The sequence below is a fragment of the Protobothrops mucrosquamatus genome, unplaced genomic scaffold (genome assembly GCF_001527695.2).
Source record: "Protobothrops mucrosquamatus isolate PMUCROS unplaced genomic scaffold, P.Mucros_1.0 scaffold_12, whole genome shotgun sequence".
NCBI lineage: Eukaryota > Metazoa > Chordata > Lepidosauria > Squamata > Viperidae > Protobothrops > Protobothrops mucrosquamatus.
The window spans coordinates 718-16968 of NW_015386088.1; the positions used below are offsets into that span (position 1 = coordinate 718).

The 16251-nt window shown below is 46.6% G+C and overlaps 1 protein-coding gene across 1 annotated transcript in view; it reads left to right on the top strand.

Moving 5' to 3' along the window:
* Positions 1-499: 499 nt before the first annotated feature.
* LOC107293876 (nuclear receptor corepressor 1-like) overlaps positions 500-16251 on the top strand; it is a gene marked incomplete at both ends in the record, with an annotated part of 107081 nt that continues 91329 nt past the window's right edge. Inside the window, 6 exons of the mRNA XM_029285549.1 lie at positions 500-627; positions 2296-2491; positions 4999-5181; positions 11036-11154; positions 11368-11402; positions 13212-13228. Of these exons, the coding sequence (XP_029141382.1) occupies positions 500-627; positions 2296-2491; positions 4999-5181; positions 11036-11154; positions 11368-11402; positions 13212-13228 (678 nt within the window). The remainder of the gene's footprint in view (positions 628-2295; positions 2492-4998; positions 5182-11035; positions 11155-11367; positions 11403-13211; positions 13229-16251) is intronic.

Sequence of the window (16251 nt, forward strand, 5' to 3'; positions counted from 1 at the left end):
CAGTGATGGAGCACCCACGATTTCTGGAGGCCAGCAGTTCCACTGGTTGATTGTCCTCACTGTTAGGAAGTTTCTCCTTAGTTCCAGGTTGCTTCTCTCCTTGGTCAGTTTCCATCCATTGTTTCTTGTCCTGCCCACTGATGCTTTGGAGAATAGTTTGATCCCCTCATCCTTGTGGCAGCCCCTCAGATACTGGAACACTGCTATCATGTCTCCCCTATTTCTTCTTTTCTTTAGACTAGCCAAACCCAACTCCCGTAGCCGTTCTTCGTATGTTTCAGTCTCCAGGCCTTGGATCATCTTAGTTGCTCTTCTCTGCACTTTTACCAAACTCTCAACATCTTTTTTGTGATAGGGTGACCAAAACTGGCTGCAGTATTCCAGGTGTGGCCTCACTAGGGTTTTCTAAAGCGGTACTAATACTCTCGTTCCGTCGGTCTTGACGAAATGCCTCTCTTGGCCCCCCAACCGCCATTCCTTTCATTCCTTTCCTCTCTAGGAGTTTGCCGTCCCAGATTTCCGCACGTCCCACTTGGAAGTCAGCCAGGGGAGCCAACTTCTGCAGCAGCAGCAGCAGCTCCGCCGTCGCCCGTCTTTGCTGTCCGAATTTCATCCTGGCTCGGACCGGTGAGCACTTTGTGTATTCTCTGCAAGTATTTGTGGGGGTTTTTTTTCCCCTTGCAGGCAGCCCTTCAGATGAGCTGTGAGTCGGTTCTTGTGTGTGTTGGAGGGTGTACAGCATAGGGTGTGGTTAAAGAGGGCAATAGTAGCCTTGGGTGTGGATTTGTAATGGGGCGACCCATCTTAGCTGCATCTGTTTGTGGGCTCCTTGGTGTTCCCTGAGTTTGGTGGTTTTCCTGCAGACGTTTTGTGACTTAGCTAGGGAACATCATCAGGGCTAGAAGGGAGAAGGGATTGTGAGAGGAGGAGGAGGAGGAGGAGGAGGAGGAGGAGGAGGAGGAGGAGGGTGGCTTTGGGCTCCTTAGAGCTCTCTGAGCTGGGTAGTTTTCCTGCAGACGTTTCGTGACCCAGCTAGGGAACATCAGCAGGACTAGAAGGAAGAAGGGTTTGTGAAAGGAGGAGGAGGAGGAGGAGGTGGTGGAGGAGGATGGTGGCTTTGGGCTCCTTAGAGCGCTTTGAGTTTGGTAGTTTTCCTCGAAACGTTTCATGACCCAACTAGGTAACATCATCAGGGCTAGAAGGGAGGAGAAGGGGGACTGTGGGGTCCCTGGTGCTCTCTGAGCTGGGTGGTTTACCTGCAGACGTTTCATGACCCAACTAGGCAACATCATCAGGACTAGAAGGGAGGAGGAGGAATACTGTGGGGTCCCTGGTGCTCTCTGAGCTGGGTGGTTTCCTTGTGGACGTTTCATGACCCAACTAGGTAACATCATCAGTGCTAGAAGGGAGGAGGAGGAGAAAGACGACAATGGGGTCCTTGGTGCTCTCTGAGTTTGGCGGTTTTCCTGCAGACGTTTCATGACCCAACTAGGGAACATCATCAGGGCTCGAAGGAAGAAGGATCTGCTGAGAGATGGATGAAGACAAGGACGAGAACAACAGCTGTGGGGGTTCTTGGTGCTCTCTGAGCTGGGTGGGTTAACCCAACTAGGTAATATCATCAGGACTAGATGACATTCCTTCTCCCCTTTGCGAGGAGAAAGGGAGGAAGGGGAGCAGGGGGAGGGGGAAGAGGACTGTGGGGTCCTTGGTGCTCTCTGACCTGGCTGGTTTTCCGGCAGGCGTTTCATGACCCAACTAGGTAACGTCATCAATGCTAGAAGGGAGTGAAATTTGCTCTCTGTTGATATATATGGGATACAGTAAACCACAGCCTATTCCCCAAAAGAAAATAACACTTTCATGAACATGGCAGAACAAGCTATGATAAATAAATCCTTTCTAGCATTGATGAGGTTACCTAGCTTACTCATGAAACCATCTGAAAGAAAACCACCAAGTTCTGAGAGCATCAAGGACCCCACAGTTATCGTCCTCCTCCTCCACCTCCTCCACCTCCTCCTCCTCCTCTTCTTCTTCCCTTCTAGCTCTGATGATGTTCCATAGATGGGTCATGAAATGTCTGCAAGAAAACCACCCAGCTCAGAGAGCACCAAGGACCCCACGGCTCAATTATTCTCTTTTACCTGTGAAATCTTTTCCTTTTACTTATTTCTTGAGCTGGTTAGGGAGACCTCGGATCGGAGCAGCTACAGCTGGGGTTTTTTCCCCCGCTTTGGCCTTCGTGTCTTCCCCACCGTCCCATCTTCACCCTCCTCCTTCTTCTTCCTCCAGGCCTCAGGAGAGGAGGTCTGCCTACGAGGCCCAGTTCCACCCTGGCCCGTCCCAAGGCGATCATGACGGCCTGGATTCCAAGCGGCCACGCCTGGATCAAGTTTCCGACCCGCATTACCAACGGGTCGGCGCGACGTCGGTCCTGCCCTTGGCCCACCAGCTGCAGGAAGGACTGCGATCCTCAGACTTAAAGAAGGTAAAAGAGACCCCTGGTGGGTTTGGGCTTTTTGGGGGGCAGCCAGTCAACCAATCAATACGTCCCAACAAAGACCGGGTGATTCGCTTCAGAACGGCAGCCATTTTGCTTAGCAACCGTGGGAAAAAGCTGGTGAAATCTGGACATAGCTGGCTGGACAGCTGTCCTGCTTAGCCACAGAGAGGTTGGACTCGATTGTGGTCGTAAGTCCAGGACCACCCGGTGTAGATTGATCTAAAAATTTACAATATTGTCGTAATACAGGTGTGAGACTTCCAGGGTTTCCACCTCCTTGTCATCACATGAGCAAAGACGCTCAAATGCTCAGATTTTGTTCACAGGTTCGGGGATTAAAAAATTCACGTTCCAGTGGTGTGAACGGAGTTCTCTGTCTGTTTTTATTTATTTTTATTTTATTTTATTTTATTATTTTATTTTATTATTTTATTTTATTTTACCTTATTTTACTTTACTTTACTTTATTTTATTTATTTTTTATTTTATTTTACTTTATTTTTTATTTATTTTACTTTATTATTTTATTTTATTATTTTATTTTTTATTTTATTTTACTTTATTTTATTTTACTTTATTTTATTTATTTTTTATTTTATTTTTATTTTATTTTATTTTACTTTATTTTTTTATTTTTTTTACTTTATTTCATTTTACTATTTTATTATTTTACTTTACTTTATATTTATTTATTTTATTCTATTTTATTATTTTATTTTATTTATTATTTTATTTTATTTTACTTTATTTTATTTTACTTTATTTTATTTTATTTTACTTTATTTATTTTTTTATTTTATTTTACTTTATTTTATTTTACTTTATTTTATTACTTTACTTTATTTTTATTTCTTTGTTTATTTTATTTATTTTATTTATTTTATTTATTTTATTTATTTTATTTATTTTATTTATTTTATTTATTTTATTTATTTTATTTATTTTATTTATTTTATTTATTTTATTATTTATTTTATTTTTTAATTTTATTATTTACTTTATTTTATTTATTTTTCATATGCTGCCTTCAACTCCCAGAATTCCCCAGCCACAACCACCATGGCTGAGAATTCTGGGATTGGGACACCCTGAATGAGGAGAAGGCTATTTCTCTTTCTCTCTCTCTCTCTCTCTCTCTCTCTCTCTCTCTCTCCCTCCCTCCCTCCCTCCCTCCCTCTCTCTCTCACACACACACAGACACACACACACGGCTTAATGTTTGCTGGCTGAATTCAGGTCAAGTTGAAAAGTCCTACTAGCGGGTGATTAATCTTTAACTTGTGTTTTCCGAGCAAAGGTTGAGAAGTGGTAGGGCTGGTTTTTGTCCTGTGCCAGCTTTTCCTGTTCTTATCTGCTCCTGCGGCTGCTTGTTGCGAGCCAAGGTGGGCATGTGGCGTAGAGGGTGTGGTAATAATAAAGAACCTTGCCTTTGGGCATCAGAGAGCCAGTTGGGTCTGGCGGTTAAACCAGGAGACGGTGAGTTCTAGTCCCGCCTCAGGCATGAAAGATAACTGGGTGACTTTGGGCCAATCACCAGGAGATGGTGAATTCTAGTCCTGCCTTAGGCATGAAAGCTGGCTGGGTGACTCTGGGCCAATCACCAGGGGCTGTGAGTTCTAGTCCCGCCTTAGGTTTGAATGCTAGAGTGACTTTCGGCCAATCACCAGGAGACAGGGAGCTCTAGTCCCGCCTGAGGCCTGCAAGCCAGCTGGGTGACTTTGGACCAATCAACAGGAGACAGTGAGTTCTAGTCCCGCCTTAGGCATGACAGCCAGCTGGGTGACTTTGGGCCAATCACTAGGAGACGGTGAGTTCTAGTCCCGCCTTAGGCCTGAAAGCCAGCTGGGTGACTTTGGACCAATCACCAGGAAACAGTGAGTTCTAGTCCCGCCTCAGGCCTGACAGCCAGCTGGGTCACTTTGGGCCAATCGTTCCCAGTTCAACTCATCTTAAAGGGTTTGTTGTGGTGAACAACAGGAGAAGGAAGGAATGTCCACTGCTGTATAATTACTTATAAAAAAGATAGAAACAGATAAAAATACAGGTAGTCCTCAACTTACAGTTCATTCAATCACTGTTCGAACTCACACCGTTAACTGAAAAAAGTGACTTATTACTGTTTTTCATACCTAACGACCATTGCAGCCGCCTCGTGGTCACATGATCAAAATTCAGACAGCTCGTATTTATGACGGTCACAGAGTCCCAGGGGGGTCACATGATCCCCTTTTGCGCCCTTCTGACAGGCAAAGTAAGCCAGATTCACTTAATAACCGGGTTACCAACTTGACAACGGCTGTGGCAAGCAAGGTCGTAAAATGGGGCAAAACTCACTTCGCTGTCTCACTTTGCCACATAAAATCTCGGGCTCCCTTGTGGTCGTAAGCTGAGGACAACCTCTTCCTTTTTTTTATCGCTGATCTGTCCTCCTCGGCGTTACGGCACCGCGTTCACCCCGCGTTCTCCTTCCTTTCTGCCCCCCCAAATGGCAGGAGCCGGTCTTCGGAGGCAAGCATGAAGGCCCCCCCTCGCCCCTGTCGAGCCAGTCGTGCGGGGAGGATCAGAATGCCTCTCCCTCCAAGCTGTCGAAGGAAGAGCTGATCCAGAGCATGGACCGGGTGGACCGGGAGATCGCCAAAGTGGAGCAGCAGATCCTCAAACTGAGGAAAAAGCAGGTCAGTTCTCTTTGGGGGAGAACGGGAATAACAGAATAACCGAGCGGGAAGGGACCCCGGAGGTCTTCTAGTCCAATGCCCTGCTCAGGCAGGAAGCCCTGGAGTAATCAAGGAGAGAAGCAACCCGGAACTAAGGAGGAATTTCCTGACAGTGAGGACGATTAATCAGTGGAACAACTTGCCTCCAGAAGCTGTGAATGCTCCAACACTGGAAGTCTTTAAGAAGAGACTGCACAGCCATTTGTCTGAAATGTTATAGGGTTTCCTGCCTGAGCAGGGGGTTGGACTAGATGACCTCTAGGGTCTCTTCCATCTGTTCTATTCTATTCTATTTTATATTTTATATTTTATATTTTATATTATTTTATATTTTATATTTTATATTTTATATTTTATATTTTATATTTTATATTTTATATTTTATATTTTATATTATTTTATATTATTTTATATTATTTTATATTATTTTATATTATTTTATATTATTTTATATTATTTTATATTTTATATTTTATATATTCTATTTTATACTATATATTCTATTTTATACTATATATTCTATTCTATATTCTATTCTATTCTATATTCTATTCTATTCTGTTCTATATTTTATTCTATATTCTATTTTATATATTCTATTTTATATATTCTATTCTATATTCTATTCTATTCTATATTCTATTTTATATATTCTATATATTCTATTCTATATTCTATTCTATTTTATATATTCTATATATTCTATTCTATATTCTATTCTATATTCTATTTTATATATTCTATTTTATATATTCTATATATTCTATTCTATTCTATTCTATCTCTTGTGCTGTAGCCTGAAATTGACAAGACTCAGTTGCATACATTATTATTGTTGTTGTTGTTATTATTATTATTTCAGACAAATGATAATCCAATCTCTTCTTAAAAACCTCTGGTGAGGGAGCACCCATAACTTCTGGAGGCAGGTTGTTCCACTGGTTAATTGTTCTCACTGTCAGGAAGTTTCTCCTTAGTTCTAGGTTGCTTCTCTCCTTGATTAGTTTCCATCCGTTGCTTCTTGTCCTGCCTTCAGGCGCTTTGGAGAATAGCTTGACTCCCTCTTCTTTGGGGCAGCCCCTTAAGTACAGGAAGACAGTTTGCTAGCCCTCTGAACAGAACAGAATAACAGAGTTGGAATGAACCTTGGAGGTCTTCTAGTCCAGGGCTTTTCAATCAAGGATTTTGGAGGGACATGTGTGTGAGAAGCCCCCCCCCCCCGACCTGAGCAACGTAGAGCTGGCCACACAGCACCACACCCCCTCCCCAACAGTAACCACAATGCTGATGTGGCCCTCAATGAAATCAAATTCGACACCCCTGATATAAAAGGACGAGGGGGGGGAGAGGAGAGGATATAAAAGGAGGAGGGTGGAAATAATAGATGGAAACTGACCAAGGAGAGATTCAACCTAGAAATAAGGAGAAATTTCCTGACAGTGAGAACAATCATCCAGTGGCACAGCTTGCCACCAGACGTTGTGGGAGCTTCCTCACTGGAAGCGTTCAGGAAGAGATTGGACCGCCATCTGTCAGAAATGGTGTAGGGTCCCCTTCTTGCACAGGGGGTTGGACTAGATGACCTATAAGGTGCCCTATGATTCTTTTATTCTATTCTAAACCCATGCGGGCATTGGAGCTCGTAGGTCAGTGTGATTTTGGACTAGATCAGGGGTAAAGCAACCTTGGCTCTTTTATGACTTGTGGACTTCAATTTCCAGAATTCCTGAGCCAGCATGAGGGAACTATGGCCCCTTCATGACTGGTGGACTTCAACTCCCAGAATTCCTGAGCCAGCATGGGGGAACTATGGCCCCTTCATGACTGGTGGACTTCAACTCCCAGAATTCCTGAGCCAGCATGGGGAACTATGGCCCCTTCATGATTCGTGGACTTCAACTCCCAGAATTCCTGAGCCAGCATGGGGGAACTATCGCCCCTTCATGACTTGTGGACTTCAACTCCCAGAATTCCTGAGCCAGCATGGGGGAACTATGGCCCCCTTCATGACTGGTGGACTTCAACTCCCAGAATTCTGAGCCAGCCATGCTGAGGGGAAAGGGAGAGGTTTCCATGCTGAGCCATGCTGGCTCAGGAATTCTGGGAGTTGAAGTCCACGAGTCATAAAAGAGCCAAGGTTGCCTACCCCTGGCCTAGGCAGAAGGCAGCTTTTGTATCTCAGCTGCTACCGGAGAACCTAAAAGCCCCTTGCTATTGGGCTATTGTTGTCGTCAGTGGAAGACTACCTGTATTTTGTTGGCCATGATCCCATGTTAAGACCTACACCAGGGGTAGGCAACCTTGGTTCTTTTATGACTCGTGGACTTCAACTCCCAGAATTCCTCAGCCAGCATGGGGAAACTATGGCCCCTTCATGACTCGTGGACTTCAACTCCCAGAATTCCTGAGCCAGCATGGCTCAGCTTGGAAACCTCTCCCTTTCCCCTCAGCATGGCTGGCTCAGGAATTCTGGGAGTTGAAGTCCACGAGTCATAAAAGAGCCAAGGTTGCCCACCCCTGGACTAATTGGTTAAGTGTCTCGATATGTCTAGTATAATTTAGAAGGGCTCCTATATTATACTAGAATGAACCTGGCACTTTTCAACCTGGAGTTCTCAAACCTGCGACAGGATCTCGAGCTTCTCAGAAGACTTTTATTCAAGGTTGTCAGTGCAGCAAGCATTTTGTCTCTGGATCTGTCTTGCATCCAATAGAAGATACTGTTTGGGGTTGAAACCCCAAGGTTGGGGTTCACAGGGTTGAACTGTGGGGCTCCTTGGTGCTCTCTGAGCTGGGCGGTTTTCTTGCAGACGTTTCATGACCCAACTAGGTAACCTCATCAGTGCTAGAAAGGGAGTGTGAGTTTTGCTCTCTGTCCTGGATTCGGCTGTTGTTCACTCTGTGTTTGTTTATCTGAGTTGGCAGTTCCTTTGGTTATTCCTTGATTGTTGGTTTGGTGTTAATCCTGGAGCTAATCTCTGCTTATTGGGGCATTGATTGCTGTCAAGGAGGTGTGGTGACCTTTTAGCTTTTTGATTGTCTTGCTTGAATGGTATATAGATGTCATTTATCTCTGTATGTCTGTAGATGGCTGGAGTGGTCGGAGTACTGGGCCTCCAGGAATTCTCTACCAGTTTTGGATTTAGCTTGGTCTAGAATGCTCAACAGTTTCCAGCTGAATGTCTTCTCTTGTCTACATCCTGTCTGTTCTGACCTGCAAACTGAAAGAATAGAATAGAACAGAGAATGGAACAGAACAGAATTAGAATTAGAATTAGAATCAGAACAGGAATAGAATAGAACAGAATAAAATATAGAATATAATGGAACGGAATGGAACAGAGAATAGAATAGAACAGAATAGAATTAGAATTAGAATTAAATTAGAGTAGAATAGAATAGAATAGAATAGAATAGAATAGAATAGAATAGAATAGAATAGAATAGAATAGAATATGAATTAAATAGAATAGGAGTAAGTATTAAATTTAGAACAGAACAGAATAGAATAGAATCAGAACAGGAATAGAACAGAATAAAATATAGAATAGAATAGAACGGAACAGAATAGAATAGAGAATAGAATGGAATATGAATTAAATAGAATAGAATAAAAATGAATTAAATAGAATAGAATAAGAATAAGTATTAAATTTCGAATGGAATGGAATAGAATAGAATAAAGAAATAGGAATGGAATAAAGAAACAGGGGAGACATGATAGCAGTCTTCCAGTATCTTAGGGGCTGCCACAAAGAAGAGGGGGCCAGGTTGTTCTCCAAAGCACCAGAGGGCAGGAGAAGAAACGATGGATGGAAACTGACCAAAGAGAGAAGCAACCTGGAATTTAAGGAGAAACTTCCTGACAGTGAGGACAATTAACCAGTGGAACAGCTTGCCTCCAGAAATTGTGGGCGCTTTTAATCGTGGAGATTTTAAAGAAGAGGCTAGACAGTCACTTGTCTGAGATGGTATAGGTCCTACTGCTCGAGCAGGGGGCAGGACTAGAAGACCTCCAAGGTCCCTTCCAGCTCTATGCTATTCTACTAATACTAATACTATATTTTATTTGGACAGCCAAGGAATTTGTCTTCGGTGCAGAAGCTCTCACTGTACATGCAAAGCAACAGAGTAATAATAATCATAATAGTGGTGCCAATTAGAGGGAACAGTAGAGGAGATGAGAAGGTATTATAATAATACTACAGCTGTACAAATGGATGAATATATTTAGACATAAGACAGTACTCTGAGGATTAGTTGTTCAGCAGAGTGAACGCACGAGGGAAAAAAAACTCGCCCTACACCTAGTTGTTTTGGCATGTAATGCTCTATGGCGGGGTCCCGAGGGGAAGAGTTGATCCAGGTTACGTCCAGGATGTGAGAGGGTCTGTATTTACTTTCTCAGCCCTCCTTCTGACACCCCCCTCCCCCCCAATGTATGAGTCTCCTCTGGAAGGTAGGCTGCCTGCAGTGATTTTTTCTGCAGTCCCAACTATCCATTAGAGCAGGGCTCTTCCAACTTGGCCCTTTGATGACTTGTGGACTTCAACTCCCAGAATTCCTCAGCCAGCATGCACGCTGGCTGAGGAATTCTGGGAGTTGAAGTCCACAAAGTCGTAAAAGGCACGCTGGCTGAGGAATTCTGGGAGTTGAAGTCCATAAGCAGGGGTCTTCCAACTTGGCCCTTTTAGGACTTGTGGACTTCAGTTCCCAGAATTCCTCAGCTAGCGTGCCTGGAGTTGAAGTCCACAAGTCATCAAAGGGCGAAGTTGGAAGACCCCTGCTTGTGGACTTCAACTCCCAGAATTCCTCAGCCAGCATGCCTGGCGGAGGAATTCTGGGAGTTGAAGTCCACAAGTCATCAAAGGGCCATGTTGCAAGACCCCCAGGTTGTGGACTTCAACTTCCAGTGTTCCTCAGCTAGCGTGCCGGGCTGAGGAATTCTGGGAGTTGAAGTCCACAAGTCATAAAAGGGACAAGTTGGAAGGCCCCAGCTTGTGGACTTCGACTCCCAGAATTCCTCAGTCAGCGTGCCTGGCTGAGGAATTCTGGGCGTTGAAGTCCACAAGTCATCAAAGGGCCAAGTAGGAAGACCCCAACATGTGGACTTCAACTCCCAGAATTCCTCAGCTAGCATGCCTGGAGTTGAAATCCACAAGTCATAAAAGGGCGAAGTTGGAAGACCCCTGCTTGTGGACTTCAACTCCCAGAATTCCTCAGCCAGCATGCCTGGCTGAGGAATTCTGGGAGTTGAAGTCCACAAGTCACCAAAGGGCCATGTTGGAAGACCCCAGCTTGTGGACTTCAACTCCCAGTATTCCTCAGCTAGCATGCCTGGCGGAGGAACTCTGGGAGTTGAAGTCCACAAGTCATCAAAGGGCCAAGTTGGAAGACCCCAGCTTGTGGACTTCGACTCCCAGAATTCCTCAGCCAGAAAAGGGCCAAGTGTGAAGACCCCTGTCTTAAAGCCTCCTGGCTGAGGAATTCTGGGAGTTGAAGTCCAGAAGTCATCAAAGGGCCAAGTTGGAAGACCCCAGCTTGTGGACTTCAACTCCCAGAATTCCTCAGCCAGCGTGCCTGGCTGAGGAATTCTGGGAGTTGAAGTCCACAAGTCCTCAAAGGGCCAAGTTGGAAGACCCCCACCTTAGAGTCTCTTCCAATACTGCTGTGACTGCAATTGCTGGGCAACCCCTCTCCTTCCTACCTCGCTGAGGCAACATCTGGCCGATCCAGATGTTCGCCTTATCCTCTCTGACTCACGGCGGGCTTGTGTGGCTGACGTTATTCCCCCCCCATCCCTCTTGTCTCTTAGCAACAGCTCGAGGAAGAAGCCGCCAAACCGCCTGAACCGGAGAAGCCCGTCTCCCCGCCGCCGGTGGAGCAGAAACATCGCAGCATCGTCCAGATTATCTACGATGAGAATCGGGTAACGTTTTTTCCTCCCTTCTCCAGGCGCCCGGTTTCGCCAGCCTGCGCCTGGCGTAGCCTTCTGAGAACTTGCCTGGAAAGGATGGGGGGTTTTTGAGGTCCCCTTCAGCAGGGGGTCCTCCTTTCCCCAGTTGCTCTCAAACTCTCTCTCGCGTCGTTCCTTGTGTTGTTTCCGTTGCCCGACGGACCTGGGGGAGAGCGAATAGCTACTAAGAGTGCAGAAAGAACAACTAAGATGATTAAAGGCCTGGAGATTAAAACATAGGAAGAACGGTGGCAGGATTTGGGTTTGGCTAGTCTAGAGCAGTGGTTCTCAACCTGTGGGTCGGGACCCCATTTGGGGTCGATCGACCATTTCATGGGGGTCGCCAAGCAAGGCTGTCCGCCATTTTTTTTGTCCGCCATTTTTTTTGTCTGCCATTTTTTTCCCCTTTTCCGGCAGGTGCCTTACCTCCCTTGGGCTGGGCCAGCTGGTGGTCGGCCTGCTCCGTCTCTGCCACTTGCCAGCTACGCCTCGGCCGGCGCAGGGGGCGAAACCACGCATGCGCGGCGCTCCCGGGCAGGGAAAGTCCTTGACTTACGACGGGTTTAGTCCTTGACTTACGACCGGTTTAGTCCTCGACTTACGACCGGTTGGGGTCGCGGCATTAAAAAGGTTGAGAACCACTGGTCTAGAGAAAAGAAGAACTTGGGGGGAGATGATAGCAGCAGTCCAGTTTTTGAGGGGCTTCCACAAACAAGAGAGGGGTGGGGGTTAATCTATTCTCCAAAGCACCCGAAGGCAGGACAAGAAACAGTGGTTAGTTTCCATCCGTTGCTTCTTGTCCTGCCTTCAGGCGCTTTGGAGAATAGCTTGACTCCCTCTTCTTTGGGGCAGCCCCTGAGATACTGGAAGACTGCTATCATGTCCCCCCTCGTCCTTCTCTTCGTTAAACTAGACATCCCAAATTCCAGTAACCGTTCCTTATATGTTTTAGCCTCCAGTCCCCTGATCTTTGTTGCTCTTCTCTGCCCTCTTTCTAGAATCTCAACATCTATTTTTACCTCTGAGGGGCTTTGAGGGGGCTGCCACAAAAAAGAGGGGGTCAGCCTGTTTTCCAAAGCACCTGAAGGCAGGACAAGAAGCAACGGGTGGAAATTAACCAAGGAGCGATGCAACCCTAGAATTAATTTGAAATTTCCTGACAGAAGAAGTAGAATTAGAATAACAGAACTGGAAGGGACCTTGGAGGCCTTCTAGTCCAACCCCCTGCTCAGGCAGGAAACCCTATAGCAGTGGTGGCGAACCTATGGCACGCGTGCCAGAGGCGGCACTCAGAGCCCTCTCTGTGGGCACACGCGCCATGCCCCAGAGATGGCAACCGTCCCTCTTCAACCAGCCGCTTGCTAACTGGCCAAGGTCCCACGTGGCCGGATGCATCCAAGCACGGCTGGTTCCCCCCCCCGTCCCATCCCTCCTGGCCTCACATGTTCTCCTTTTCCCGGGCACGACCCACTGCATCGCCTCCTCAGCTGTCGTCCGTCCGTCCAGCTCAGAGGCGGCTTCTCTGAACTGCTGGCGGTGGGCTGCGGAGCCCCAGAGTGCGCCGGTGTCAGGCAGCAGCTACTCCGACCCTTGCCTCGCCTTGCCCTGCGGCAATGGCACCCCCGCCCTGCCTCGCCTCACCCCGCAGGACGAGCCTCCTGCCCACGGCCCCACCTGCCAGAGACCTCCTGGATCTCCCCCAACCCTGCCCGGTCCCCACAGGGGTCCCTCCCCACGAGCAACATCGCGGTGACCACGCCCACCTTGGCCACACCCACCAGGTCTGCCATGACATCACAGCCACGCCCACCCAGTGGGCCACGCCCACCCGGCACCCGGCGATAAATAAGTGGGTTTTGGGTTGCAGTTTGGGCACTCGGTCTCCAAAAGGTTCGCCATCACTGCCCTATAGCACGGGGCTTTTCAACCTTTTCACCCATTGTACCACTTTTAGGATATGGCAACATCCGAGTACCACCAGTCGCCTAGCAAGGTGTCAAAAACTTGATGACCAAAAAAAAAAAAAAGGAAAAAAGTGATAAAGTACAGGTAGTCCTCGACTTACAACAGTTCGCTTAGTGACTGTTCAAAGTTACAATGGCACTGAAAAAAGTGCCCCCCAAGCCACAGCCGAGCAAGACCCCTGCCTGCCTGCCCGGCGGCGCTCTTCCTCCTGTCCGAGGTTTCCATTGTTGTGAGCATTTCTGTGGAGGATTGGCAGCGGAGGTAGGGTGGGGTTTTTTTGGTTTTTATTCCCCCCGTCTGCTGGGTGGTTGCAGCAGGTTTTGGTCACTTCACATGACCCTGGGACACTGTGACCGTCATAAATGTGAATCAGTTGCCAAGCATCTGAATGTAAATCACAAGACCCTGGAGATGCTGCAACATTCCAGCTGATCGGCGCTTCTTCTGGGCTCAGCAGAAGCACCAGGATCAGCGCTGAGCTCCAGCTGGAGCCTGGCGCTGATCCTGGTGCTTCCGCTGAGCCCTGACAGCCCCAAAGAAGCGCTGATCCTGGCGCTTCCGCTGAGCCCTGACAGCCCTGCAGCTCCAGCCGTCTCTCGCTCAGGCTTGTGCGGTGCTGCCACCGGTTCAGCTCATTCCCCTCCCCCACTACAACTTTTCTAGGATGGCCGCGTACCACTTGCCAGGTGCCAATGTACCGCAGGGGGTACCCCTACCACTGGTTGAAAAGCCCTGCTATAGCATTTCAAAGAATTCTCTTCTTAAAATCTTCCCGTGTTAGATCATTCACAACTTCTGGAGGCAAGGTGTTCCACTGGTTAATTGTTCTCACTGTCAGGAAATTTCTCCTTAATTCTAGGTTTAGGTAATTCATCAGTGGAACAACCTGTCTCCAGAAGTTGTGGGTGCTCCAACACTGGAAGTTTTTAAGAAGAGACTGGACAGCCCTTTGTCTGAAATGGGATAGGGTTTCCTGCCAGAGCAGGGGGTTGGACTAGATGACCTCCAAGGTCCCTTCCAACTTTATCATTATTATTATTATTAAGAAATTGGACAGCCCTTTGTCTGAAATGGGATAGGCTTTCCTGCCTGAGCAGGGGGTTGGACTAGATGACCTCCAAGATCCCTCCCAACTCCGTTACTCTGTTACATAGTTCTTTTTCCCTGTCTGCAAACGGTTCACCCGAGGGACTGACCGACATGTAGGCGAGGGTTAAAAGAAAAAAAAAACCAAAACTGGCAGCTTTACACTATGATCAAAGTAAATGGAATAACGCCCTTCTGTCGAACTCGGCTTCTGGGGATTCTTCCCCGTTTTCTTGGGAGCGTTTCAAAAAAAAAAAAAGTCATTTCCGCCTTCGTCTGGGATATGTTTTTCGCCTTCCCGGTCTAGCCAACAGCTGGAAACAGCCTTCCGGGTGGTCTCTCCTCCCAATTCTGACCTGAGCAGACCCTGTTTAACTTCGGAGAGCAGCCCAGATGTTGGGGGGTTTTTTTGTGTTGTGTGTTTTTTTTTTTAACACAGACTGTTGTTCCTTTTTGGTCGATAACGGGTCGCCCTGTGTTTTGTAACATTCTCACAACGGAGGCAAAAAACACCAGCGCCGAACTGTGGACTGTCTTGCAAAATGGCAAAAAAATGGCCATTGTTATTTATCGATCGAGTTTTATGGGCCACACAAAAGTAGAAAGAAAAACATTAAAGAGATCCCGTTAGCGGTTAAAGGCGCCAGGCTGGAAATCAGGAGACTGTAGTGGCCAAAATTGTGGAAACCTTTTGGGAAAAAAGTGTATTTTTGAGGTTTGATGGCTAATAACACCCTCCCTTTTTTGGAGTAGTACCATAAAATTATATATCAGTGGAAAGATCATTTAATCAAGAATGTAATGCAACAAAGTTTGTTCAGTTATCTGTACTGTATTCTATGAAAAGTTAACAGCCAAATAACCAGAAAAAGGAAGCACAACTTGCTCAGGTTGATCTCAGGTAGCTTTCCTTCCTCTGATTGTAGCCAATGAGCAGGAGTGTTTAGAGAGCCAATCGGGTGTCCTCTTGTTTTGGCCATGAGCCAATCAGATCACATTAGGATCCAGTTATTGATGTCGTGTGTTGAAGCTGAGAGGAGGACATTTGTCAGTGTGTTATGTGATCGCTATCAAGTTGGTTGGGGTTTTTTTGTGTTCTTTCATTGAGTGAGCTTGTAAAACGTAATAAAATTAAAGTAATGGTGCAAAGAGTTGACTGGATGCCCAGAAAGCGATGTAAAATAGCATTATTAAGGGAACAAGGCTACAGTTATAAAGAAATGAGAAGAAAAACTGGTGGAAGCTTAACCAAAGGTGGCATTTCTACTGTACACTTTTCCCAAAAGGTTTCCACAATTTTGGCCACTACTGTAGTTCCGCCTTAGGATGAAAGCTCACTGGGTGACATTGGGCCAGTCACTAGGACACTGTGAGTTCTAGTCCCACTTTTATGCATGAAAGCCGGCTGGGTGACTGTGGGCCAATCACCAGGAGACTGTGAGTTCTAGTCCCGCCTTCATGCATGAAAGCCGACTGTGTGACTGGGCCAATCACCAGGAGACTGTGAGTTCTAGTCCCGCCTTCATGCATGAAAGCCGGCTGGGTGACTGTGGGCCAATCACCAGGAGACTGTGAGTTCTAGTCCCGCCTTCATGCATGAAAGCCGACTGTGTGACTGGGCCAATCACCAGGAGACTGTTTGAAGTTTGAAGTTTGAAGTTTTATTGCATTTATATCCCGCCCTTCTCCCAATGGACTCAGGGCGGCTTACAGCCAATTAAAAACAGACAATCAATACAAATCTACAAAATTTAAAATCAATTAAAAGATATATACAATAGGCCTATTCATATTTTAAAATTAATTAAAAACCAGTTTAAAATACCCCTAGGCCAGTCCTGCCTGCTGAAACAACCATGTCTTGAGGGCGCGGCGGAAGGAGGGGAGATCCGGAATCAACCGGATCTCTGGGGGCAGCTCGTTCCAGAGGGTGGGGGCTCCAACAGAGAAGGCTCTCCCCCTGGGGGTCGCCAACCGACATTGTCTGATTGACGGCACCCTGAGGAGACCCTCTCTGTGGGAGC